The sequence below is a fragment of the Macaca mulatta genome, chromosome 13, assembly GCF_049350105.2.
Source record: "Macaca mulatta isolate MMU2019108-1 chromosome 13, T2T-MMU8v2.0, whole genome shotgun sequence".
In the NCBI taxonomy this organism is placed as follows: Eukaryota; Metazoa; Chordata; class Mammalia; order Primates; family Cercopithecidae; genus Macaca; species Macaca mulatta.
Genome location: NC_133418.1, coordinates 13,473,242 through 13,500,146, shown reverse-complemented (window position 1 = coordinate 13,500,146; position 26,905 = coordinate 13,473,242). Strand labels below are relative to the sequence as shown.

At 46.4% G+C, this 26,905-nt stretch overlaps 1 protein-coding gene and 2 long non-coding RNA genes across 6 annotated transcripts in view; 2 read left to right on the top strand and 1 right to left on the bottom strand.

Moving 5' to 3' along the window:
- The window catches only part of FHL2 (four and a half LIM domains 2), a 77,448-nt gene that overhangs the window by 42,636 nt on the left and 7,907 nt on the right, over positions 1-26,905 (top strand). For all 4 annotated transcript variants that reach the window (XM_001109039.5, XM_015113044.3, XM_001109208.5 and 1 more), the window contains 2 exons: positions 9,363-9,542; positions 21,638-21,812. In XM_001109039.5, the coding sequence (XP_001109039.1) occupies positions 9,387-9,542; positions 21,638-21,812 (331 nt within the window). In that variant the 5' untranslated portion in view covers positions 9,363-9,386. The remainder of the gene's footprint in view (positions 1-9,362; positions 9,543-21,637; positions 21,813-26,905) is intronic.
- LOC144333685 (uncharacterized) lies at positions 9,557-15,754 on the top strand. The gene is made up of 2 exons (XR_013402616.1): positions 9,557-10,874; positions 13,660-15,754. It is a non-coding gene; the product is annotated as an uncharacterized LOC144333685 (long non-coding RNA).
- On the bottom strand, positions 16,551-21,631 carry LOC114671894 (uncharacterized). The gene is made up of 2 exons (XR_013402614.1): positions 20,849-21,631; positions 16,551-20,535 (listed from the first exon to the last, which is right to left on the bottom strand). It is a non-coding gene; the product is annotated as an uncharacterized LOC114671894 (long non-coding RNA).

Sequence of the window (26,905 nt, the reverse complement as noted above, 5' to 3'; positions counted from 1 at the left end):
ATCTGGTCTCCCGGGTCCATCCCAGTGCTTGTGGGTGGCGTCTTGCCTGGTGTGAACTCAGACTTCACACACATCCTCAGCCTTGGTGACCCATGCCTTTACTGCCCTGATTCTGTCTGCGGCTTCAAGATCCTCCAGGCGTACAGTCCTGAGTGAGATGAGGGATGTCTGTGGCAGAAGCAGCTGCCCTGTTTTCATGGGTGAACAGAATTAATGCCAGAATGTCCTTGCAGTATATAAATAGGGAGCTTGTCAGTCAACAAGGAAATAGACCTGTCTGTTTAGGTTAATACAACTTTCGGAGGCAGTGAAAAGCAGGCAGTCAACGAATGAAGCAGAAGGAAGTGTGCAAGCCTCTCGGGACACAGCCCTGTTGCAGTGTGCCAGAGAAACCCCACAGAGCCACAGGACTGCAGTGAGAAGGAGGTGGCCAGTCATTCACAGAAGCTGCTGGACACCAAGGGAAAGGCCAGCATGGGAGTAGGGGTCATAGGCACCTCAGATGGCTGGGAGAATGAAGAGTGAGCCACCTCTTGGGAGGTGAGAGGAGACTCCTGCCATGAAAAAGAGTGGGTGGTTTTCGTTTTGTAGGTGTAGAAGTGTTCGTAACTCACTCAGGGAAGGCATGGTAGAGCCATAGCATGCAGGATGGAGTCGCCCTCGGTCCCCACACTGGTGTGATTGACGGACCCGAGGCCACCCGCCATTCTAGCCTGTGCAGCTATGGTTGACCTGCATGGCTGCAATTGACGTGTTTTGAGATTAAACGACAAGATGGGATCTTAAACGTGTTTAAATTATTTGGAGCTAGAACTAGACTGGAACTCATTCATAGACTGTGTGTTTTATCTCAGCTTCCCGGTGCCTCACGTAGCACATGGAAAACAGTGGTTACTCAACACATTCTTGTCGGCTGGATTCAAAAGCCTGAATGACATCAGAACAAGTGTAACTCCTCTTGTAGTCATGGACTTCAGATCAGAAATTTGATATTTATTGTTTTCCCATTTCTTTTTAGTATTCAATATTCAAAAGATAATTCAGAAGACAGCAGTTTACCTTATTCAAACATTGCCTCACACAGAACCACCAGAGATGAATGGAGATGTTTATTTATTTATTTTTAAGTTGGAAGTTACCAGTTTATGTAAACTATAATACACCTCTGATACCTGCCTGTACATGCATGTAGTAAAGGCTCATTAAATTAATCCGTAAATATATTATACAGTGGTAAGCTAGTCAATTTTATACCTTACAAACTAAGATTGTTTAAATTCCAACAATTTAAAAATAGATTTCCAGTGGATGCTAGATGACTTTTTTTCTTCCTTTCCTTCTTTTTTTTTGTTTTTTTTTTTTTTCCAGGGTTTCACTGTGTTGCTCAGGCTGGAGTGCAGTAGCTTTTCACAGATGCTATCATAGCTCACTATAGCCTCAAACCCCTGGGCTCAAGCAGTCCTCCTGCCTCAGCCTCCCAGGTAGCTAAGACTGCAGGCACATACCACCGTATCCAACTGATATAATTTTTTTGTTTGTTTGTTTGTGGAGACCGGGTCTTACACTATGGCCCAGGCTGGAGTATAGTGGCAGCACTACAGCTCACTGCAGCCTCGAACTCTTGGGCTCAAGAGATCCTCTTTCTTTAGGAACTCCAAGGCTTGATCCGTTATTCTAGTTTATAAAACAGCAACTTTCCTTGACATGATGGCCCTCTCCATTTCATCAGAATTTCTGTTTAAAACAAATCGTTTAGCTAGACAAATGACGAGTGTTGGGGGTGAGCAGTTTTTGTGTGTAGACACTCCCATCCATAGGAAAACAAAATGGTGCAGGGTATTCTTTGAGCACATTTCCAGGTGTGAGAGTCCCGTGCCTTTGAATGGAGGATCTTTGATTATAGGCAACACGTGTCTGTAGAACATCAGGGCCTTGTGCTGACACCTGGAGCCCCTGTTGGGGATCTGTGCCTTCTTCCCAAAGCGGGCAAGACTCCCAGCTGGCTTTTTGCTTCTTGACCTGGCCAGGCTGCATCCTGGACTGTGCAGCTGTGCGTTCACATGGGATTGGGGTCCAAACACAACAAGAAGAGTTCTATCCGCTGCGGAAGCAGCAGCTTATCTGGAAGGAGGGACAAGGGCAGCGATGGAAGCTCATGATGTCATATGCCAAACCACATTACATGTTGGGTTTGCTATGCAGGGTGGATTGTTCACATAATAGGTTCCTAATTTTTCATGTTTGATTTTTGCCTATATGTTTGTACTCTGACATGTTTGCATTCACTCACCCGTCCATTCATTTGTTCATGCATTCCACAAGTATTCACAAAGCCCCTGGTCCTGTGTGTGTTCCCTGCTGGTGAGGTCTCAGCGACAGGTAGTGGCACCCTTCCCAATGCTTACGGTTGGCAGAGGACAGGGCAATTGCGTGAAAACATGACACTTTTATAATATATTTTTTAAAAGAGCCCACATAGACCAGTTTTCCTAATTGGCTCTGGAAAGCTCTGGTTGATTATTGATAGGCAATTGAATGTCCCATGCGGATCCCCGGTGGCATCTAAAGATCCAGGGACTGACTTACCGAAGCTGCTTTTGCATGTGTTGAAGGGCTGCATGCAGGAAGAACTTGGGAACATTCATAGATTTCTCCTTAGGAAATGACTATGTTAGAGGAACCTCCTGCAGCAGGGTTGATAGGGAGAAGCACTTCGGGTTTCAAAGGGGAAGGAGAAAATGGGCCCACTGGGGTCAGATGAAAGTAGGTAGCCAATAAAAGGTGCATTGAAAAGGATGCTTAAATAGACTTCTTTTGCTAATCTGACCTCTTCAGGCTTAACCTGTAGGGATCTGCTAGGCTCCTGGAACTCCAAGGCCTGAGCCAGCAAGCCAAGCGAGGCTGTCTATCATGGCAGCCCTTCCTTTGATTGAAATCTTTCTGGTTAAAAAAAAAAAAAATTAGCTGGGTGTGGTGGGACACACCTGTAATCGCAGCTACTTGGGAGGCTGAGAAAGGAGAATCGCTTGAACCTGGCAGGTGGAGGTTGAAGTGAGCTGAGATCGGGCCACTGCACTCCAGCCTGGGTGACAGAGTGACACTGTCTCAAAAAAACAAAGAGCTTTCTGGCATGTGGGGTCCTTGCCTCTCTTCTGCCTCATTTCATTTACCCCCGCTCCTTCCTTTCTTTGTCCTGTCACTACTCCTCTCCCCTTCCCTTTACTCTTTCTGTTTTCTTTTTCCCATTATGTTCCTCTAGCTTTGACACTTTCCCCACTCATACTTTGTTTTACAGTTTTTGAATCTGAAAATTTAAAAAATAGATCACATTGATAAGCTTGTGAACTTTTAAAATTAGTATGAATTGTTAGTAGGAGCTGTGCATTGTCGCTTCCTGGCCCTCTGAACCTTTATTCTTACATGCTTTTTATTTATTTATTTTTTGAGACATGGTCTGTGTCACCATGAGGCTGTTTCCTTAAGGTGGGAGAGCAGGGGTGCTATCGTGGCTCACTGCAGCCTCGACCTCCTGGGCTCATGCCTCCTGAGTAGTGGGGACTACAAGTGCATGCCACCACACCCGGCAAATATTTGGTGTTTTTTGTAGAGATAGGATTTCTCCATGTTGCCCAGGCTGGTCTTGAACTCCTGGGCTCAAATGATATGTCTGCCTCAGTCTCCCAAAGTACTGGAACTACAGGCATGAGCCCCTGTATGCAACCTATTCTTATATCTGAGTCAAAGCTGGGCTGGCGAGAGACTCAGAGATCAAGGCCTTCCCTGGGCCATCCCCAGACCTCCGAGCTGCACCTGGCACCTGCCTCAACCATGGCAGTTCCCTTGACCTGGAGTCAAGCCTGTACCCTAAGATCCACCTTTTTCAAATACCCTGTTCAGGGCCGAAGGGGTAATGACATCATGGAATGATTTAGCTTGGTGAGGAATAAGAACTCCAGGAAACTGTGATTTGGAATTTGATTCAATGAAATAACAAGAAGGGGTGGCACCTTATGTTTGGGTATCTCCCTGCAAGCTGTTGCCGGATGCTTTTAGCATTCCTGTGTACCAGCTAAGGGGTAAGAATTATTGATAACCTGTCAGGAGGGATGAGGAGTTCAGAGAGAGTAAATGGATTGTACACAATTAGGTTAATAAGTCCTTATAGAACCAAGATGTCCTACTTTTGTTTGAAGAAATGATTCAGAAATGGACCCTGATACCCTGATACATTTTTTAGAAGTCATTGCCCCCCGTCTTGCATAGTAAAGGCAGGCTTCCATGCAGTAAACTTTCACTGGGCTGTCCATCACCCCACTGCCTGCTTGGCACACCCAAGTCCACGAACAAGGCGCCCAGGCCCTCATTGCCTTGGCTGTTGACTGGGTCTTCCATCTTCCTGAGCTCTCTTGCCTACCCTACTCTGTCTCTCATTTCTCTGGCTTTGCCTACTCCACCCCGAGACCTGACCTTCCGTATCACCTGGCTGACCTGTTCCCAGCACAGATAGCATCTCCCCTGGGATGCCTGCCTGCTCTCTCAGCGGCTCCTCCTCTGCATGCCCATCATACCTGTGCACCTCCAGCACGCACTGAGTACGGGGCTTGGTAGTCTGTTTGGTATATATCTCTTTTCCTCACCAGATGACAACTTCCTTGAGGGGAGGGGCCTGCATCTTAGTCATCTTTGTATCTTCAGCACTTTTCGTGACATTAGACACATAGTTCCAGCTCAACCAATGTTTATTCAATGAATGAATGAGCAATCAGGTATTTATGGGATTTTAAAAAATGCAAGTGACTGACGCCTGTAATCCTAGCACTTTGGGAGGCCAAGGCGGGTGGATCACCTGAGGTCAGGAGTTTGAGACCAGCCTGGCCAACATGGCGAAACTCCGTTTCTACTAAAAAAAAAAAAAATTAGCTGGGCGTGGTGGCGCGTGCCCATAATCTCAGCAACCCGGGAGGCTGAGGCAGGAGAATTACTGAAACCCGGGAAGTGGAGGCTGCAGTGAGCCGAGATCATGCCACTGCACTCCAGCCTGGGTGACAGAGCAAGACTCTGTTTCAATTAAAAAAAAAAAAAATGCAAGTTATAGGAGATTTCTAATATAGGACTATAGTTACACTTTTAAACACGTTGTAACAGAAGGGAAGCTTGGAGCTTGCTTATTAGCTCACGGACTGTTTATTCTGACGCTCAGGGTTTGTGCAGTATGTAACTGTGTGGACCTCCTTCAGGGGCCTGCTTTCACACAGTGCATCCTGCTGTGCTCCTAGGTTGCTGCAGGTGCCCATTTTATGCTCTGTCCTGTTGGTTGGAGTAGAAATGCTCTCTGCTCATTGTAGAACTCTACTGACCTCTTAGAAGATGAGGAACAAGTTGGAAGAGGGATCCACCCACTCTCAGAAAGAATTCTGTAGAATTAGGAGCTGAACCACAGGGCCAGGTGCCTCCTCCCAGGTGGACCCACTGAGCAGATAGCAGCTGCCACTGTTCCTGCTGGGAGCTGGTATCACTGATGATGACATTCATCATGATGACATTCATAACCTGAGTCATACTTCGAGCAAATGTAGAACCCTACTTATTTTCAGAGTTTATTCCCTTAGATTTTTTTTTTTTTTGAGATGGAGTCTCGCTGTGTTGCCCAGGCTGGAGTGTAGTGGCATGATCTCAGCTCACTGCAAGCTCTGCCTCTGGGTTCACGCCATTCTCCTGCCTCAGCCTCCCAAGTAGCTGGGACTACAGGTGCCCGCCACCACGCCCGGCTAGTTTTTTTGTATTTTTAGTAGAGACGGGGTTTCACCGTGTTAGCCAGGATGGTCTCGATCTCCTGACCTTGTGATCCGCCCGCCGTGGCCTCCCAAAGTGCTGGGATTATAGGCGTGAGCCACCGCGCCTGGCCAGATTTTTTTTTTTTTTTTCTGTCCTGGTACTGTAGATTCGGAGGAGGTGAAAAACACACATCAGGTTATGAGCATCATGATCATGATTATTATCTCAGAGGAAAACAGATGCACCCCTTTCACCAGCTGCCAACAGAATTGGAGGTCTGCAGAGATTGACAGAGGGTGTAGACTGTCTCCCTTCCCTGGCAGGGCTGGTGCTTGTCCTGACCCACACAGACGGCCTTTCAAGTTAGATTGGGAGTTCATTTTCTCTAAGTCAGATGGCCATTTGAGAAAGCTCAGTGGGCCCTCCTTTTCATAAATATGCCTGGGCTTCAGTTTTTCCATCCATAGAATGAGGAAGTTGTCATAGAGAATCTGGGGATTTGTTTCCAGCTTTTACAATTCCACAATTTATAGTTCTCTGTCCTTTCATGGTTCTTATTTCAAATTCCCAAGTTATTATTCTTATGTTTGTGGGCACAGAATGGCCCATGAGCCTCTTGTCCCACAGCTAAATCACACCTATTATCGGAAAAATATATATGTTGGAAAAGCAGCTCTCAATTGCGATGAAATAAATGACAGCCACTTTCAAGGCCAATAACTGAACAATTACAGGAAAGCATTGAATCTTGTGCCAGCATGGCTGCTCCAACCCGAGATGGCCGCGGTACAAAGGATATTTATACGTTGGGTTTCAGAACAATAATTCAAGTGCTCAAGAGCCTCATCTTGTGATGTTATCACAAGAATGTCCAGGCAATGTTTTCTTTAACTCCAGGAAGAGTGATTTAGAAGGACGGATCTTGCCACATGTGTCCAGCTGCGTATTTATTGCTCTTGGAAGAGAATTATTCTGTAAACACAGAAATATCCAAGAATGGATGCTTGAAAGATGATCTTTTCCTTGCTTACAGTTGTCAGGACCGTGTATATGCAATAGTACAAAATTAATAAACTCTATCAAATTTCCTGTAATCATAAACCAGGCGATAATATTTTATTTGCATCAGAAGGTCTGATTCTGGGATTTCACTCTCCTATCGTTTGAAGACTGCAAATTGAACCAAGTGTTCTTAGAGCCTGTGAACTCTTGCTCACAGTTACATAGCCAACCAGTCTACCTATTTTTTTTTTTTTTTTTTTTTTGAGACGGAGTCTCACTCTGTCACCCAGGCTGGAGTGCAGAGGTGCCATTATCAGCTCACTGCAATCTCCACTTCCTGGTTTCAAACGATTGTCCTGCCTTAGCCTCGTGAGTAGCTGGCATTACAGGCATGCACCACCGTGCCCGGCTAATTTGGTTTTTGTTTTGTTTTTTGTATTTTTAGTAGAGACAGGGTTTCACCATGTTAGCCAGACTGGTCTCGAGCTCCCGACCTCAGGTGATCCACCAGTCTCAGCCTCCCAAAGTGCTGGAAATACAGGCGTGAGTGACCGCACCCAGCCCGGTGTACCTATTTAACAACAGAGAAAACTTTCCACTTTTAGGAAATGGAATATTGCCATTTATTCCTGAAGAAACTTGTCTGTTTTTAATGCCCTACGGACGTTTCTCCACACCAGCTATTCCTGTGGTAGGCGTTTTCTCTCCAGGATCATTCTGACATGATTATAGGAATGGTCATAAGAGAAGGGCCCGTCCCTTGCTACTTATGCACACCGTGTATTCATCCTAGGAAAAGTGCAGTGTGCCGGGCGTGGAGACGCCTTTTTTTTAACTTTTATTTTCGGTTCAGGTTACATGTGCAGGTTTGTTATATAGGTAAACTGTTGTCACAGGGGTTTGTTGTACATATTATTTCATCACCCAGGTATTAATCCTAGTACCCAAGTGTTACCTTTTCTGCTCCTCTCTCTCCTCCCACCCTCCCTCCCTGCTCAGGTAGACCCCAGTGTCTGTTGTTCACCTCTTTGTGTTCATGTGTTCCCTCATTTGGCCCCGCTCATAAGTGAGAACATGCAGTATTTGGCTTTCTGTTCGTGCATTAGTTTGCCAAGGAAAATGGCCTCCAGCTGCATCCGCGTTCCCACAAAAGACATGATCTCATTCTTTTTTATGGCTGCATAGTATTTCATGATGTATATGTACCACATTTTCTTTATCCAATCTGTCATTGCTGGGCATTTAGGTCGATTCCATGTCATCGGTATTGTGAAAAGTGATGCAATGAACATTCCTGTACATGTGTCTTTATGGTAGAATGATTCGTATTTCTCTAGGTGTATACCCAGTAATGGGATTGCTGGGTCAAATGGTAGTTCTGTTTTTAGCTCTTGGAGGAATCTCCATACTGCTTTCCACAATGGTTGAACTAATTTACACTCCCATGCACAGTGTATAAATGTTCCCTTTTCTCCGCAACCTCGCCAGTGTCTTGTTCCTGTTGAAAGGGCTTGAAGTGTTGCCCAGAGAGCCATTGACTGCAGCCACTGCATTTCTGACTATTCCATATCATTGTTTTGGGAAGTGAATCTTTCCCTTTATCCTGCTCTCAGGATACCTGGGCAGCTGCAGGATGATCTTTCCCATAGGGAGCAATGATTCATCCTCAGGGACTTTGGCAGTTTCTCTTGTGCAAGGTCAGCTTGCACTCCCAATGCAGCACGGAGGTCAAGGGTAATAGTGGCCTCATTGCATCTACTCTCAGGTTTCCCAGGTCAGATCTCCCTCCCTTTTGCCGCTGTGATTTCTTCCTATTCAAATCATGAATCATAAAGAGGAGCTCATGGAAAATCTTTTTATAGAAATGGACATATTATTTCTATGCCTGCCTTTCTATTTTGGGGGCAGGGAGAAGGGGAAGATGCAAGGCTGGGTCACAGCCGGACAGGATGGGGGCTCTGGTGCCAGCCCTTACCTGTATTTAAAACTGAGATAGCTTTTTCTGACACAGTAAAAAATAATTCGTGCTTTTCAAGAAGTGGAATGTGACCAGGTGTGGTGGCTCACGCCTGTAATCTCAGCACTTTGCTAGGCGAGGCGGGCAGATCACCTGAGGTCAGGAGTTTGAGACCAGCCTGGCCAACATGGTAAAAGCCTGTCTCTACTAAAACTATAAAAATTAGCTGGGCATGGTGGCAGGCACCTGTAATCTCAGCTACTCGGGAGGCTGAGGCAGGAGAATCGCTTGAACCTGGGAGGCAGAGGTTGCAGTGAGCTGAGATTGCACCACTGCACTCCAGCCTGGATGAAAGAACAAAACTCTGTCTCAAAACAAACAAACAAACAAACAAAACACGAAGTGAATGCATTCAAACACAAAACTGCCTTAGCTAATGAAAAAGAAAACAAAAAAGGTGTTATCATTGAAAATTATGACCTATTAAAGGGTGAGTTTTAATTATTCATCCAGAGGAATTAACCACCTTTCAGCTAAAGATGGCAGACAGTGGGACAGTTAATGTCTTTGCGTGCATCTCTTTCAGAGAGTGCTCAATGGGACCTGGATTTTCCCTTCTTTTTGATAGGTTGCTGAAAAGGCAGGTGTCAAAATGACGGAGCGCTTTGACTGCCACCATTGCAACGAATCTCTCTTTGGCAAGAAGTACATCCTGCGGGAGGAGAGCCCCTACTGCGTGGCGTGCTTCGAGACCCTCTTCGCCAACACCTGCGAGGAGTGTGGGAAGCCCATCGGCTGTGACTGCAAGGTACCTGCCACGGGACTCTGCGGGTCCCCGGCTGCTCCCCCAAGAAACACGGGCTTCTCTGTGATTTGTGCTGAAGCCCTGATCCACCACTAAAGTCTGTCTCTTGAGCCCCCTCCGAGAGGTGCGGACCCTGCATGTAGCCTTTCGGAAGCTTCTTCCCTCTAGCTAATGTGATCTCTGCCCACAAGCACTGGGTGAAGGCCTTGCCAGGACTTTCGTGCTTAGTGTCTCTGAGTACATTCTCTGTGTTCTAGTTATTAGTGCCCTTATCTAACCACCCAGCTGCCTACCAACACTGTAACTTTCTTAAGGGCGGTGCTCTCTTCCTCTTGTCTGTTTGCCCCATGGTGAGTAACGCGGAGCAGGTGCTGTGCTCAGTCAATATTTGATGAATGAATGTGTGCATGAGAGAACCAGAGTGGGTTCCTGGATAAATGGGCACATAAAAGCACAAAGTCCTTGGAAGATTGTGGGCTCTTTTCCTTTAATGAGAGAAGGACAGGATTTGTATTGTTTCCTTTCAATGGGGAAATGCGTTCACGGCTCTCCTGGGATGGCACAGCGTGGTTCAGCAGAGACCACTGGTCACTTCTACCAGTATTTAACAGGCCAAGCATGAGAGTTCAGCCACCAGACTGCCCAGTTCCAGCCCGGGCTCCGTGTCTCACTTGCTGTATGGCCTTGGGTCAGTTACTTGACCCTTCCGTGCACATCTCCACATCTATAAAATGGGGAGAACCAGGCCAGGCACATAGGCTTGACGCCTATAATCCCAGCACTTTGGGAGGCCAAGGCAGGCGAATCACTTGATGCTGGAGTTGGAGACCAGCCTGACCAACATGGCGAAACCCTGTCTCTACTGAAAATACAAAAATCTAGCTGAGTGTGATGGTGCATATCTGTAATCCCAGCTACTTGAGAGGCTGAGGCATGAGAATCACTTGAACCTGGGAGGTGGAGATTGCAATGAGCTGAGAATCATGCCACTGCACTCCAACCTGGGAGACAGAGTAAGACTCTGTCTCAATAAACAAACAAAACTGGGGAGAACCAGGGGTCTGCTTCATAGGATGGTTCTAATATGTAGATAGAAGCCCTCACACTCTTCTAGCAGCGGACAGGGTAAGCTCCAGACTGCCACCTTTCTGCTGACTGCTTCCTTATTCTTTTTGTGACATGTCCCTTCCACACACCTTTCAGACACTTCACCCTCTCTCTTTGTCGCTTTTCATTTTGGAAACATCAATAAAAATGTCCAGTTTGAGGAAGAACTAGACGGCCCGAGAAAAATACAATGATAAAACTTCACCTGGAAAAGAAATACTTAAGTAGGTGAGTGGTTCAGATATCATCTGGCAAAGGGTAACTCTCACTTTCAAGGACAGATTTTGGATATTTGGGGCTAATCATCCCTGACCAGTGGCTGAAATAAAAACAAAACAAAAATCACTTGCCGTTTCTCTGGTGAGTTAGTGGAAAGATCCTTAAAACCAGTCATCCTTCCACGCATGTTTTTTTTTTTTTTTTTTTTTTTTTTTTTTTTTTTTTTTTTTTTTGAGACGGAGTCATGCTCTGTCACCCAGGCTGGAGTGCAGTGGCCGGATCTCAGCTCACTGCAAGCTCCGCCTCCCGGGTTCACGCCATTCTCCTGCCTCAGCCTCCCGAGTAGCTGGGACTACAGGCGCCCGCCACTTCGCCCGGCTAGTTTTTTTGTATTTTTTAGTAGAGACGGGGTTTCACCGTGTTAGCCAGGCTGGTCTCGATCTCCTGACCTCGTGATCCGCCCGTCTCGGCCTCCCAAAGTGCTGGGATTACAGGCTTGAGCCACCGCGCCCGGCCACTTCCACGCATGTTTTATGAGCAAATAAACAAGAGTCTCCCAAATGCAGCCAAAATCATCCAGGCTGCTGTCAAGCCAGGAGTGAATTGTGCTGAACTTTTCAACTCGGATTCATGTTTTGAGATACGTGGGGTTACACTGTATGATTTTCTACATTTTGGAACAAAAAGAGACATCGAGTTGAAGCGAGACCTTGGCATTTGGGGCTTCTGATGCTTTAGGCGTGATTTTCTTGACTTTCAAAAATAAGCAGGTAGTTGGGTTTGTAGTGGAAGCAATGATAGAAAAGAAATGTTCCTGTTTTTTTCTGGAAGTAAAGCCCACAGTCCTGGCAGGCGGGGGGATACCTGATAGAGGAACTGCGCTCTTAGGTCTGGTGGCCAATGTCTTCTTTTAAAATAGCACAGCCACCACGGGCCTCAGCTACTTCTCTCTAAAGGATATGTTCATGTGTGTACATTTTAAATGTTGGCATGCCTATAGGAATTAGGCTAATTTTGAGAGTCCTGACCTACTTCAATGAGACAGGCAAGACTTCAGAGCCTGTTCTATAGTTTGAACATCCTCTCTATGTAGCCACTGAATTGTAACCTTTTTTTCTATTAAGTTACTCTGGGAAAATGCTGTGATCTCAAAGGGTAAAGATTATTGATTTGTATGGCCAGTGTAATAGTGGAGACTAGGCAGTGTTATGATCCTCTGACATTACACCCTTCCTGAATGTTTTCTTGGATACCTGTTATTATTAACAAAATATTTTTGTAGACTGATTACAGAGTTTTTGGGAGATCTACCTATGTTCTGGGCTTCAAAAATTCAACAAACTAAAGAAAAAATAGGGCTGAGCACAGTGGCCCATGCCTGTAATTCCAGCACTTTGGGAGGCCGAGGCAGGTGGATCACTTGAGGCCAGGAGCTGGAGACCAGCTTGGCCAACATGGCAAAACCCCGTCTCTACTAAAAATACAAAAGTAAGCTGGGTGTGTTGGTGTGCACCTGTAATCCCAGCTACTTGGGAGGCTGAGGCAGGAGAATATTTTGAACTTGGGAGGCAGAGGTTGCCTTAAGCCAAGATCACGCCACTGCACTCCAGCCTGGGTGACAGGGTGAGACTCCATCTTAAAAAAATAAAAATAAAAAATAGGCTGGAGTTCCACAGATGGCTGCTAATACTGTGCATTTAACAAATTGGTGATTTTAAGTCCTGCGTGACACACCTAACCTAGATTTTGAATATTCCATGGGTTTGCAAGCAATGCCATGAAATCGGACGGGCTACCACACCCACCCATGTGCATAGAGGGTGCTCTGAAGAGAAAAAAATAATAATAAACAAGAACAAAAGATCTGCAGATCAGAAACTAGCATTCTGGGTTTAGCTTTTAGTGGTAGTCATTGAAACCACCGTGTGTCGCCTGATGACTTGTTCCAGGCACTTGTAAATGCCTAAACTGCATGATCTAAATTCCTCCTAACACCCTATAGTAAGAACTTTTTTCATTCCATTTTATGGAGTAGTCGCTGAGGCCTAGAGAGGATGAGGATCCTGCCCAGGGTTAACGGGATTAGGAAGAATCTGAGGTACAATTTGAGCCCAGACCCAGAGGGTCCTCACCTATCATGCGATGCCACCTGCCACCTGCAACCTTGGACAGGACCCTGTCTACGCGACTCTCGGGCCAGATGTAGTCAGTCCTTGTGAGTAAGAGGTGGTGACCACCTGGCCTCTATCAAGTGACCTTCAGTCAAAGGCCCCTACTCTTCTCGTGGCCCCCTTTAGATGGTCATGATTGCAGAAGTGAGGTTCAAGTTGTTTCACAAACTCTCTTTCCAGCTTTTGTAGTTAATTAAATAGGAAACATTGAAGTGATGATCAAATTGGCAGAGGTTTACCCATCATGCTGTAAAAGTCTCAGTTAATGTTTGGTAATGGACAGAAAAGTTCAGTGGTATTTTGGCAGAAAGCCACCTGTCTCTGAAATAGGAGACAAAGGTTTTCACACATGCAGGTTAAATCTAGATGCCTCTAGTATATTTTGGAAGGTTTCTGACCAAGCCTAGAGAAAGGTGTAAGGTCAGGTTTGAAAAACCCATCCTTCTGTCCTTGGTGTGACACAGGACTCCCCCGCTGGTCTTTCTGGACTCTTTTCTGGGAAGAGCAGCTACTCCAGTCACATTCTCAGGGTCCAGCCTGCTAACCTGGTGCTTTTTTATTTGTTGGGGTGGTTTTTAAGTTCTCAATGAGAAAATTACCTTTTTGGATCTTCTTCCATGTAGAATTTGTCCAAAGAGTTTGTAACGAGCAATGAAAACGTGTATTTATTTGGATTTCCTCCTACAAGAGAAAAGTCTGTTTGTGAAGGTAATTTAATCAAGGAGGGTCCTAGGATCAGGAGCAAAGCTGTTTGGATGGATTCCATGAGAAGGACCTGTCAGTGTGTGAAACCAAAAGTTCAGCCGCAAGACATAGCAGCAGAGGTGCACAGAGCTCAACAGCGACATCGCATGCACCGAGGCTGGACCCCGGAGCCGAATCTCCCTGGCTCCACCTTTGACGAGCTGCACGAAGGGGACAAGTCCTGCCACCTATAAGCCTCCATTTCCATGTCTATAAACTGGGGTTCCAAGCTCATGGGACTGTCGGGGTAATTGAATGAGTTAACGTCTAGGGAGACCTGTGACCTGCCAACACAGAGCTGTCATTTCTGCTGTTGTCCATTTTTCCGCATCTTTATTTGTAAGGATTTGAAAGAATGTACCGTTGGAAACCTGATGATCTCAAGCATAGAATATCTTTTCATAATGCTGAGCATGAATGACGTGAGAATCCATTTCTGAAGTGAAATCGTATGGATCTGAAGAATGGCTGGTCCCAGCCCTGGTGGAACGGGGTGCGAAGGAGGGAGGATGAGAGCCAGCCGTTTCAGTCTGGTGACCCTGCCACCCAGACCGTCCATGAGCTGCGGGGTCCAGGGCTCCCTCCAGGCCACTTGCCACTCAAGCTCAGCTAAAGTCTTAAAAAGGACACATTTGGAGCCAAGCAACAGGCACAGCCCATGTTAGGAATGTTTCTGAAATGGAAAAATACAAAACCAGAAAGGAAGTATGTGGGCCTAATCTTACATGTTTATCAACATTTTACTGCAATGTATGACATTTCTGTGAGCACAAGATTAGCCTTGGTATTTTTTTCTGGGAAGTATAAAAGACTCTTTTTTTCTTTCTTTTTGTTTTCAATTTCTCTCTAGGGGAATTTAAAACCGGATATTTCCATCTTAAAGTTCTTCAGCAAGTCTGTCAAGGTGTCCGTATTTCTTACCCTGTTGCCTCTCAGCATCTAAATGCAATCTCTGTTACACTCATGTTTGCTGTTCACAGTGGAGTACTAAGGAAATAGCAAAATTAAGCTACTGGCATGGTGCTAATAACTGAAACTAAAAATCAGTTTTGGAGCTTCTGTTTGGAAAGAGTCACTTGAGCCGGGCATGGTGGCTCACGCCTGTAATCCCAGCACTTTGGGAGGCTGAGGCAGGAGGATCACTTAAGGCCAAGAGTTTGAGACCAGCCTGGGCAATATAGCAAGACCCCTGTCTCTAAACAGATATATGATAGATAGAACAGATAGAAGAAAAGAAAAGGGTCACTTGGCACTAGGTCTTCACAGGTAAAGATTCAGAGTGTGGTAGGAAGCACAGGCTCAGGGACCTGGGTCTAATCAATGACAGTCTCACTTCTAGGCCTTTTGATGGCAATTTCCAGTCTACCTCTAAGCTCTAGGGAACCATGTGGCTAAAATCTTCCCTCCTGCTGAGACTCAGAGAATACCATGTTGGCCAAGATCTCTAAAAAAAATCAAACCTGGCAATATTGAGTTACCTTCCTCTTACCATAAAGTATTTCCTCACTTCCTCCTTACTGTGAACTTTCTTAAGAAGCGAGTCCAGGAGGAAGCAGTGACATGAATTTATTAACTTGACTCAGACTTCTAAAGAGAACACAAACTAAGCGCCCCATTCAGAGAGTGACAGGGAAACCCCGTGGCATAATTAGTTACCTACGAGTTTCCAAATAGGATTTGGAAAGAGACATACAAGCTAGGTAGCCGGCATGGCACATGGTTTCCCTGAAGCCAGCATTGCCCTGGCCAAGGAAGCTTTGCAGAACAGATGCGATTTCAGCTGGGACTTGCAGCCAAGTGGGATGTGGCCTTTTGGGGAGAAGGGAAAGGATATTCCAAGGCCAGGGACAGAGCATGGTCAAAGGTATGGAGATGAGGAGGAGGGGACCAGACCAGAGGGTCAGGTTGGAAAGCGAATTGGGGTCAACTTGCAAAGGGGCTGATATGCCAGGTAAAAAACCAGGAGCACGGTTTAGTTCTGTTGGATCATTTCAGGTGGAAGGGCAGTGGGAATGTTGGAGAAAACACTTACTGGTGTCGTTACATTGAATCTGTTCATCTATAAGAATAAAACTTTATTTCATAAAGTTATTGTATGGCTCAAAATAGGTATGAAGAATTGAGAAAAAGAATTTTAGATTTAAAAGGGCTGAGAAATGAAAAAGCACCTGCCAAAGGAGAGTGGCAGAGTTACCAACATGGAACTTTAAGATGGCAGATATTCTCATTGACAGGACTGTCTTCATAAGGAAATGTAGGTTCAGCAAGTGACACATTGAGGCAACTCTTCTCATTATTAGCTGTGATCTAAATAATGACTTATACTAACATCCATTGAGCAACTGCAATACACACCAGCAACTGTTATACATGCTTGTCACAACCAGTAGTGGGTCTATTATTCCTGCTGTACAGGTCAGAAATCTGGTGAGAGAGGTTCAGTTACTTGGCCATGGTGATGTACCTGACATAGGGCAGAGCCCGGATTTAAGTTTAGTCAGTCTGGCATTTGGGCCCTTGAATTGAACCCCTAGGGTGAAATAACCGAGCACTTTAATCACGGGCTCCTGGGATCCCAGAGGGGCGGACGCTTGGCCCACAGTGGTACAAGAGATGTGGACTGTGGGACCCCATGCTCTCCCATCCTGCTTGCATGCAGCCGGCGTTCAGGTATTGCTGGCCCAGGAAGACCATCGCCGTGTACTGCAGCAGGGAGGTGGGCCAGTTCTGTTCCCACTGAGGACCCAGCAACGACAGTGATGCAAGCTTGTTGATGGAGTATTTTTAGTTATTGTACATCACAAAACTTAAGAGCACAGGTTAATATTTATCTTAAGGGAAAAGAGTTTCCTGTAGAAGGTTTTAGAATTAGGAACTGCTGCATGCAGATTCACTCAGGAATGCATATGTGTGCAATTCATAGAGGTAGGCTGAGAGAAACACTGGGAGCTGAGTGCAGACGGCCCCAGGGAATGATGTCGAGATAATGCGGCCCTGGGCAGGAAGAGGCACTTTCTGGAAGGCACTCTGTCTTCTGTTTCTTAGGACAAAACCTGGATCTCTGCATGCCTCAACCACTCTACACCAGCCTGAAGGGAAAGGGCAGCTTCTGGCAGGAGCCAAGGCGAGATGGTTCTTAGGGGATATAGCAGACCAGGTTGTCCTGAGAGAATGCAGCCTGCACCTTGCGAGGTGGGATCTGATAGAGCAGGGCGCAGGGGACAGGCTGCGCCTGCAGAAGGTCCTCAAGTCTTGCATGGATGCTTAGCCCAGTAACATGAGGATAGTATCCACATTAAGAGGGACAGTTTCAGGTGTCACATGTCTCTGTCAACGGATCAGTCTTAAACCGTAGCTATTGCATTTTTAAAAGTGCCATAAATATTAACTGTAGGAAAAGTGGAATTCTGCGGTGCCTTGGGTCCATGTGCATGTCTTAGCCAGCTTTTCCATGTCTGTCCAGGGACGCTGATGTGCTCTTTCCTCCATCTGGGGACTCAATGACCAGAGTGCAGGCTGTGGTGACATCTAGTGGCTTCGCTCTCATGTTGACTTTGGAGATTTCTCCCTCAGTTTTTCTTAAAGGTCAGCCCCAAAAGGCAAATTTCCTAGAAATTGTATTTCTTTTCCTTCTCTTGTCACTGATAACTTGCCACCCCTCTGTGCGCAATGCCTCCTCCCTGGGCAGGGCTGTGGTAGTTACCATCTTCCCAGAGGGAGGCCAGGGATCTCCTCCCGTCTCCCCGGTGCCTGCCCCATCCAGACAGTGAGTCCTGGGTCACGGAAGACATTCTGCAGCTTGTCCCCAAACAAGCAGTCCTCTCAGAGGTGGCTCGCCTGCACAGGGGGACAGACGTCACTTCTGAAAAGGTGTTTTTCACCTACTACATAACAATCAAAACTTACTTTCTTTCTTTTTGGGACAGTTTCACTCTTGTTGCCGAGGCTGGAGTGCAATGGCACAATCTTGGCTCACTGCAACCTCCACCCTCCACCTCCCAGGTTCAAGGTTCTCCTGTCTCAGCCTCCTATCTGGGATTACAGACAGGCACCACCACGCCTGGCTAATTTTTGTATGTTTAGTAGAGATGGGGTTTCACCATGGTGGCCAGGCTGGTCTCTAACTCATGATCTCAGGTGATCCACCCACCTCAGCCTCCAAGTGCTGGGATTACAGGCATGAGCCACCTCGCCCAGCCAAAACTTACTTTTTTATTCTTTTAATTGTGGCAAAATACACAGAACATCACACTTACCTTAACCACTGTTAAGTGTACTGTTCAGTAGTAAGTGCATTCAGATTGCTGTGCAACCAATCCCCAGAGCTTTTGCTTCTTGAGAATCTGAAATACTGCCCCCATCAAACCCATTTATGCCTAGTATTCCATTAGTGGAACGCTAAGCATGTGGGAGTTACAAACATCCTACTGCTCAAGATCATCGCCAAGGTCTGATTGTAAAAATTCAAAAAATTGCAACCTCAGGAATGAATGGGTTATAGGACCCATTCTCACTCCCATTCCCCTCTCATCCCAGCCCCTGGCAACCAGTCTTCTACTTTCTGTCTCCATGAATGTGACTTCCCTAAGTATCCCACATGTGTGAGATCACGCAGTATTTGTCCTTTTGTGACCGATTTGTCATTTCACTTAGCATCATGTCCTCAAGATTCATCCATGTTGTAGCATGAGTCAGAATTCCTTTCCTTTCTAATAAAGGAATAAAATTCCATTGTATGCACAGACCACATTTTGTTCACCCCTGCACATGTTGATAGATGCCTGGCTTGCTCCCACCTTTTGGTTATGGTGAATAATTCTTCAATGAGGGTGGATGTACAAATGTGTCTTTGAGACCTTACTTTCAATTCTTTTGGGTATATATCCAAAAGTACAACTGCTGAATCATATGGTAATTCTACTTTTAATATTTTGAGGAGGTGCCATGCTGTTTTCCATACAAAATTTATTCGTAATGCATTTCTTCCACAATCAGCATTCTAACAGTGATAACATGAATAAAATCTCCATCTCTTCTTAAATTAGGCTGATTACTGTTTTGGGTGGATAGGGCTTCTAATGGTTTGTTCAATTTTATTCAAAGTCTAAACAAAGGCAATGCTGAGCCACATTCATTTAGGTACAAAATACGTTCTAGAAAGTTGCGAGAATTTGGTCGTTTCTGGATTTTTTTTAATGGACACACACACACATCTCCTCAAGGCTATCTGCTTTGAAAGCAAAGAGTAACACAGACCTGACCAGGATTTTGCCTGGGCTGGTTCAGTGGAAATAACTTTTGCATCAGGAGGACTTGAGCTCAAAGCTTGGCTTAGCTCCGTGCCAGGTATGTGACTGGGCAAGTTACGGAACTTCTCTGACCTTCAGTAATAACATTTACCTTGCAGGGCTGTGCCGTGCCTGGAGCCCGCAGATGGGGTAATGACGGTCATCACTAGTGTTTCAGATGTCTTTTTGAAGCTGGGGCGTGTGCGTGGAAAGAATGGAGAACATGCCTCTTCCTGAATGATGATGATGTCCATGTGGATTGTGGGCTTTGCTGTTTATCATGAGTTCACATGTGTAGACATTAACTCAAATCAAAGCAGTTTGTCCTCTATTTCATTTGTCAAAATAACCCATAAAACACAGGTGATTTTCCCCTCAGATTTCTGAAAATACTTTAAGCTAAAAATACAAAAGACAGGGCAGCCCTCTGCCCTCAACTCCCAGTGTATACCCAGTTTGGGTTCTCAAGGATGGAGAGGACTTGGACATTTGAGCAAGCTGCCCTGGAGTCCCCGTGAGAGGCAGTGCCTACCCCAGGGGACCCACGATACTCAGGGGTGGTGGGCTCAGCTGAGAACTAATCCCACAGAAACCAGGGCATTTAGTCCCGCTTTGAGAGCACTCTATGCTCGTCTCACCTTCATTCCTTTTTTTTTTTTGAGACAGAGTCTCCCTCTATCACCCAGGCTGTGCAATCTCCGACTCCCAGGTTCAAGCGACTCTCCTGTCTCAGCTTCCCAAGTAGCTGGGACTACAGGCACGCACCACCACACCCGGCTAATTTTTGTATTTTTAGTGGAGATAGGGTTTCACCATGTTGGCCAGGTTGGTCTTGAACTCCTGACCTCAGGTGATCCACCCACCTCTGCCTCCCAGAGAGCTGGGATTGTAGGCGTGAGCCACTGTGCCCTACCTCTCCTTCACACGTTATTATCTTGCATCAGCAATAATCCTATTCCCAGATGTTCTAGGAAGTAAACTTCCAACAGGGACAGCACACGAGGTCGCCCCTCACAAAGGCCATAGTCATGACTGTCTTCCAAGTGTCTCAGTGTTCACATTTTTAAAATTCCTTGAACTAAAACAAAATGCGCAAAGAGATCACCAAATCAAATAACTTTAGTTTGGTTCCAGGTTCCAGGAAAACACACACACACACACAGATACTTCAGCAAAAGAGAACTGTTTGTTCTGGTTTTGGTTCCGAGTTAGTTGGTGTTTTAGGACTTTCTAATCAAGGCTAAGATCCATGTTTTCACATCCTACACTCAGCATAACTCCAGCTTCGACTTCGGTTTCAGTAACAGAGACACCGTGGGCAGGCTCTTCTTCGGGGCCATCGCGAGAACAGCCCTCCTGCGCCCTGTTCAGGATACTTACCAACCGGAAGCTGGCCCAGGAAACCGTGCAGAGACTAATATTCTGTTTCTGCCTCATGAATAAATGGATGATGATTTGGGGTCAGAGCTGGAAACACAAAGACAGCGATAGAAACATATTCTTTCTAAGATGAAGCTGGGCATAAATAGATTGTTATTTTAATGTTTTATTGGCACTTTAAAAATGCCGTATGTCATTTTTAAAAGGCAAATGTGGAAGGTTCTCTTATTTCTCAGGCAAGATGAAGCCAAGTGTGGAGTCGAGTTTTCTGCAGGGCTCCTTTCTGTCTCTCATCTTTTACTCAAAAGCATACATCTGTCTTCTCAGGGCCTCTCCCATGTGTGCCCAGTTTTTGTCTCACTTCTCTCACCCTCACCCCCTTCCACTCCCACACCCTTACCTGTCCCCCAGTCTGAGCACTTCACTCTCCTGTTGAAAAGCAGCTCGCCACTGCCTTCAGGATCAACGGAATCTCTACGCAGACATAAAAGGCAAAAAGGCAGCCATATGTTCCGGTCCAGCCAGGCCGGGGGGCCCTCCCACCTCGCCCCCGGCCTGTGGTCCCTGCAATCTGACGTGCTCCCCGTCCCCAGATCTTCTGTGTCTGTGCCCTTTCTCTGCCTGAAATTCCCCTCCTCCCCCAGCTCACTGCCACCCACACAGGGAGCACCCACACAAGCACTCTGTCCTGACTCTTTCCCACCCGTCAGTCCTTGGGCCTCCTTCTGGTGAACATCCCGACACCCAGAGCCTCTCTGCCACACCGGTGATCACGGTCATCGGAGTTGGGCAGGGCTCCCTCGGGCAAGGACCTCCTGCAGTCTGTTTCTCTGTCACCGGATGTGGTGTGAGACGAATTGATAGGTGTTCATGTTTTCTGTTTCTCTTTCTTGCAGGCAATACCTAAGGGAAATCCCTTTGTTTTCGAGAAGCGTCTCTCACACACAGACACGTGCATACATGCACATCTGTCTAACCTGTTGCTCCAAAATGCAGCAAGAGAAAAGCAGCCTAGTCCTCATTGATTTCAGCAGTTAGGTGGTCCTGGGGCATGAATGTGGGTGCACCAGGGTGCCTCCGCCCACCTTCATTCCTTGTTTGCCCTGCAGATTTGCAAGGGGCCCCAATGCTGTGGGGTCCAAGCCCTCCTATCCTGCCTCTGACTGTCTCGTGTGGTCTGGCTCCACAGGACTTGTCCTACAAGGACCGGCACTGGCATGAAGCCTGTTTCCACTGCTCGCAGTGCAGAAACTCACTGGTGGACAAGCCCTTTGCTGCCAAGGAGGACCAGCTGCTCTGTACAGACTGCTATTCCAATGAGTACTCATCCAAGTGCCAGGAATGCAAGAAGACCATCATGCCAGGTCAGGAGACACACCTTTCTCATGCGTGAGCCAGCCTAGCTTCAGGCCTTGTGCACGTTCCTCTGACCCCCTGTTCACATTGACTTGGTTCCAGACACTCGTGTTGACTTTCCATTTTTACCTTGAATTACAGAGGAGTATTTAGAGTCCTTACAAAGCAGGCACATAACGGGTTCTATCATGGGCAGTAACGGGATCTTTTTCCTATGCACATGGGGCAGTGTTATGCATTCGAATTGTTAAGAGTAAGTGAATGGTGGGCATTCCCCTTAAAAATACATCTCCTGCATCAGCCCCCACTTTCCCACCACCATAGATGGTCTCTCTTTTCTTTGCTTCTACCTGCTGAATGTGTACTCATTCAGTTATTTCACCAAGTGTGCATGGTGCTCTTGCGTGCCAGGCACTGGGCTCAAGCCGAGCATCCATGGGGTGTGAGCCGAGGTGCACCTGGTCCTCTGCCCTTGTAGGGTTGGTGTTCTAGATGGACAGTCAAAAAGGGCACAGCTGCAACTGGGCCAGGTGCTGAGGACGGCAATAAAGGTGCCTTGTGTGTTGATAGGACTGTGTCCCTCATGGGGTGTGTGTGTGTGTGTGTGTGTGTGTGTGTGGCGGGGGGGGAGTTATTTGTTTTTTTGTTTTGTCTTTTATGTGGGAGGGCAGAATCTTTTATTTTGAAAAGCAAAGGGGACAAAAAAATATGGAATTTCAAAATACAGAAAGAAGTTGGGCATCGTGGCTCATGCCTGTAATCCCAGTACTTTGGGAGGCTGAGGTGGGTGGATCACTTGAGGTCAGGAGTTTGAGATCAGCCTGGCCAACATGGTTCAGTGGTGCAATCTTGACTCACTGCAACGTCTGCCTCCCAGGTTCAAGAGATTCTTCTGCCATAGCCTCCTAAGTGGCTGAGACTACAGGTATGCACCACCACGCCCGGCTAATTTTTGTACTTTTAGTAGAGACAAGGTTTCATCGTGTTGGTTTGCTTTGTTTTTGATAATAAAGAAATACTGAAGAGACTGACATATAGGAAATAGTTTTAAAAGATATGTAGGATGCCAGGTGTGGTGGCTCACCCCTGTAATTCCAGCACTTTGCAAGGCTAAGGAGGGCGGATCATGAGGTCAGGAGTTTGAGACCAGCCAGGCCAGCATGGTGAAATCCCATCTCTACTAAAAATACAAAAATTAGCTGGACATGGCAATGTGCACCTGTAGTCCCAGCTACTCGGGGGGCTGAGGCAGGAAAATTGCATGAACCCGGGAGGTGGATGAGGTTGCAGGGAGCTGAGATTGTGCCACTGCATTCCAACCTGGGTGACAGAGTGAGACTCCATCTTGGAGGAAAAAAAAAAAAAAAGACATGTAGGATAAGGAATCATCATTTTTAAAAAGGCAAGGAGGTTATTTGACCTTCAGTAAGATGGTTTCTTACTGCTACTACATTTCTCTGGTTAATACAACTTAAAAACAACTGTGACACACTATGACAGGGAAGAAAAATGCCCAGGCTGACACAACCCCAGCCCTGTTGGCAGCTGTAAGGGAAGACAGGTGGCGGGGCTACATGGTGACTTTAGATGAGGCAGCTCCAGGCAGGAAGGCCTTGTCCAAGATCACATGGGTCCTGCAGAGGCTGGAAACTCGGGCCCCAGTGCTGTGCGACACTGCGAATGAGAACCGAAGCCCGTAGAAAGCCAGGCTGACCTGTGTCCTGCCCCACAGGGAGTCACTGCAGAGACACAGCACTCTCAGTAACAACAAGAACCACAACATGAATTGAAAAACAAATTAAACCCTTACTAGTTTCCTGAACAAGGGCCCAAGGAAGCTTCCACTGGGGAGTCTAGGGGCTATTTAAGACTTTAACTGTTAGCACCAACCATGACATAAAAAATATGCATATTTCCCGGATTTTGAATTTTTCACCTGTCTTGACTTTCTGTGTTTGTTAGGTTCTCCAGAGAAACAGAATCAATTGCAGAAATATATACACATAGATACGTATATATGGGGGGGGAGAGAGAGAGAGAAAGATGAGAGACAGAGAGAGAAAGATGAGAGAGAGATGAGAGAGAGACAGAGATGAGAGAGAGAAAGATGAGAGAGAGAAAGATGAGAGAGAGAAAGATGAGAGAGAGAGAGAGAGAAAGATGAGAGAGAGAGAGAGAAAGATGAGAGAGAGAAAAAAATGAGAGAGAGAGAAGGATTTATTTCAAGGGATTGGCTCATGAGATTGTGGAGGCGGTAAGTCTGGAATCTGTAGAACAGCCCAGCAGGCTGGAGGCTCAGGGAAGAGATGATACTGCAGTTCCAAATGGGAGCGTTTGAATTCCATAGGGCAGCAGGCTGGAAACTCAGCCAGGGTGTGTCTATTGCAGTCTTGAGAAGAATGAGTTGCCCTTAGGGAAACCTTAGTCTTTGCTTCTAAGGCCTACCACTGATTAGATGAAGCCTGGCCCTGATACGTGGGTAATGTGCTGCACTCAAAGCTTACTGACTTAGACGTTAATCACATCTAAAAAACGCCTTCACGGCAACAAATAAACCTGTTTTTTTGACCAAACAACTGGGTACCAGAGCCCAGCCACACTGACACATAAAATTAACCATCACACCTTCTCTTTCTTGTGGTGTTTACTGGGGAGGGAAAGAAAGGAAAAACATGATCAGATAAGAAGTAAAAGCCCAATGTTCAGTGAGGGGTAACCCATACTGAATATCTGAGAATTAACTGGCCAGCAGTCTCTTCTACTAAGGAATGAGGGAAGCTGGAATTCAGGCTCTGTGGTAAGAAATGCTGTGTAGTAATAATAGCAACACAGCCACAGCTACTGGCCCCTAAGCACACACAGAGGGGTCGGACACTGCTGCTTTACCGAATCCCATTTAATCTTCAGTGTCCCCTGGGTTGGATGGCTTCATCCCCATTTTACAGTTGCCTCCGCCAGAAGAAATGGACTGAGCACCAAAAGCAGGGTGTCTAGAAGAATCCTGGTGTATGCAAAACAAACAAACCACCACCAACAAAACGCTGAATCAAAGCACTTGCCTGCCTGGGTTTGATTTTTAAAAGTGTTCGAACCCATTTAAGATGAATATGGGTTACAGCGTCAGTGCACACAGCTTTTGCAGTGAATTTACATTTAGAGGACGAGTGAAAAAACTCAACCCGCCAGCGCCACACCCCTACACAAGTCAGTGTCCTGATGACTAATCAGGAAACTGGAGTACCATCAGAAACCCCAGTGCTGGGGTTTACCAGCTCTCGCGCCCCTATTAGCAGACGTTGCTTACAGAGGCACCACAGCCTCTGCGCATGCGCAGACTCCAGTAGCGATAGTGTCTCCAACCCTGCAACCAAATTTCTGGCTCCTCATTTGCCTTTTTTTTTTTTTTTTTTTTTTTTTTTTTTTTTTGAGACAAGATCTCGCTCTTTCGCTCAGGTGGGAGAGCGGTGGTACGATCACTGCTCACTGTGGCCCTGACCTCTCGGGCTCGAATGATCCTCCCACCTCAGCCTCCTACGTACCTGGGACCTCAGGCACACACCACCACACCCAGCTTAATTTGTTGTTTTTTAACGTTTTTTGGTAGAGATAGGGACTCCCTATGTTGCCCAGGCTGGTCGCCAACTCCTGGGCCCAAGAGATCTCCCGCCTTAGCCTCCCAAAGTGCTCGGATTACAGGGCTGAGGCACCGCAGCCAGCCTAATTTGACTATTTGAATCCGATTAAGACATCCCTTCCTTAAGACTGCGCTTCGGTCTGCGGGAGACTCGGTTCAGAGTGTGCGATTCAGTGCGGAGAAGGAACGCCCCTGCCACCTGCCGGCGTTGCTGCATATGACCACGCAGGCCTGCGGCCAAGGCTGCCACCTTGCCTGAGATGTGCACGCGCCACCTCCCTGAGGCTCCAGGTGCCCCGTGCATTCCCTGCACGTAGAGTTGCCCTCGAACTGGTGTTATCTGATAAGACTTATTTCAGAACTCGCCAAGAATGTCACGAGAGTCATAATTGCCCCATATTCATTGGCAAAATCCTTTGGCTTCTGGGCTGCTTGATCAGAATGAAGGTCAGAGATCCAAAGAGCAAGTGACAAAAGTATGCATGGAGGTGGAAGAATATCTTTGTGAAGTGTGTATTAAAGTCCTTCCACTATTTTTACTTGAATTTCCATTGCTTCACGTAATGTTCGTTTTAGGATTCATCACCCCACAATCAAATTCCATAGATTGTACAGTTTAGTTTTCAATTTTAAGATCACTGCGTGTCATCAACCCAAATTCCCTCTCACACATTGCCCCCCACCACACACCCTGCTTATTTTATATAATCTCAAATGTCTGGTCTTGGAAGGACAGGAAGCTGAGAAAATGATCCTAAATAACAATCATGTGATAATTCTCAGCACATTCCTAATTACTGGAGGACAGACATTTCCTGACCAGCTTTCTAGCCAGCTAAAATAAAACCCCTAGCTTTGTCCTTGGGACCATGAGATTTTGGGGCTGAGAGCTACGAACTAGTCTATAGACTCCTATAAGCCACCTGTGTTACTGCAGCTGCTTACACCTGGTCTGGCGCGGGCAGTCCCCCCGTCGGCTTGATTCCCCATCATTCCCTGACCGCTAGTAGAAGTCACATGTATGTGACCCTCATGCCGCAGTCCCCAGGGATTGGCAACATTTTTCCTTCAAAAACCAGATAAATATTTGGGGCTTTGTGAACCATACAGTCTCTGTCACAACTACTCAACTACCACAACTACACAACAACTCTGCACAACTGCACACAGTTGCACACTACTCTGCCATCTAGCATGAAAGCGGATGGAAACCATGGAAGTAAATGAATGGGTGTGGCTGCATTCCAATAAAACTTCATTTGAAAAGCAGGCAGCAGTCTGGATTTGGTCCTCACACAGGGGCCAGGCCCCTCAGCTAGTCCGGGCACTTACAACACTTTCTTGTTTCTTTGTCCCTGATACTCATTTCCCCAGATCTTTCTTTACATTTGCTTTACACGAAGGGTACTTGTTTACATGCCTATCTGGAATCATCTCTTACTATAAATAGATACACTTCTTTCTGGT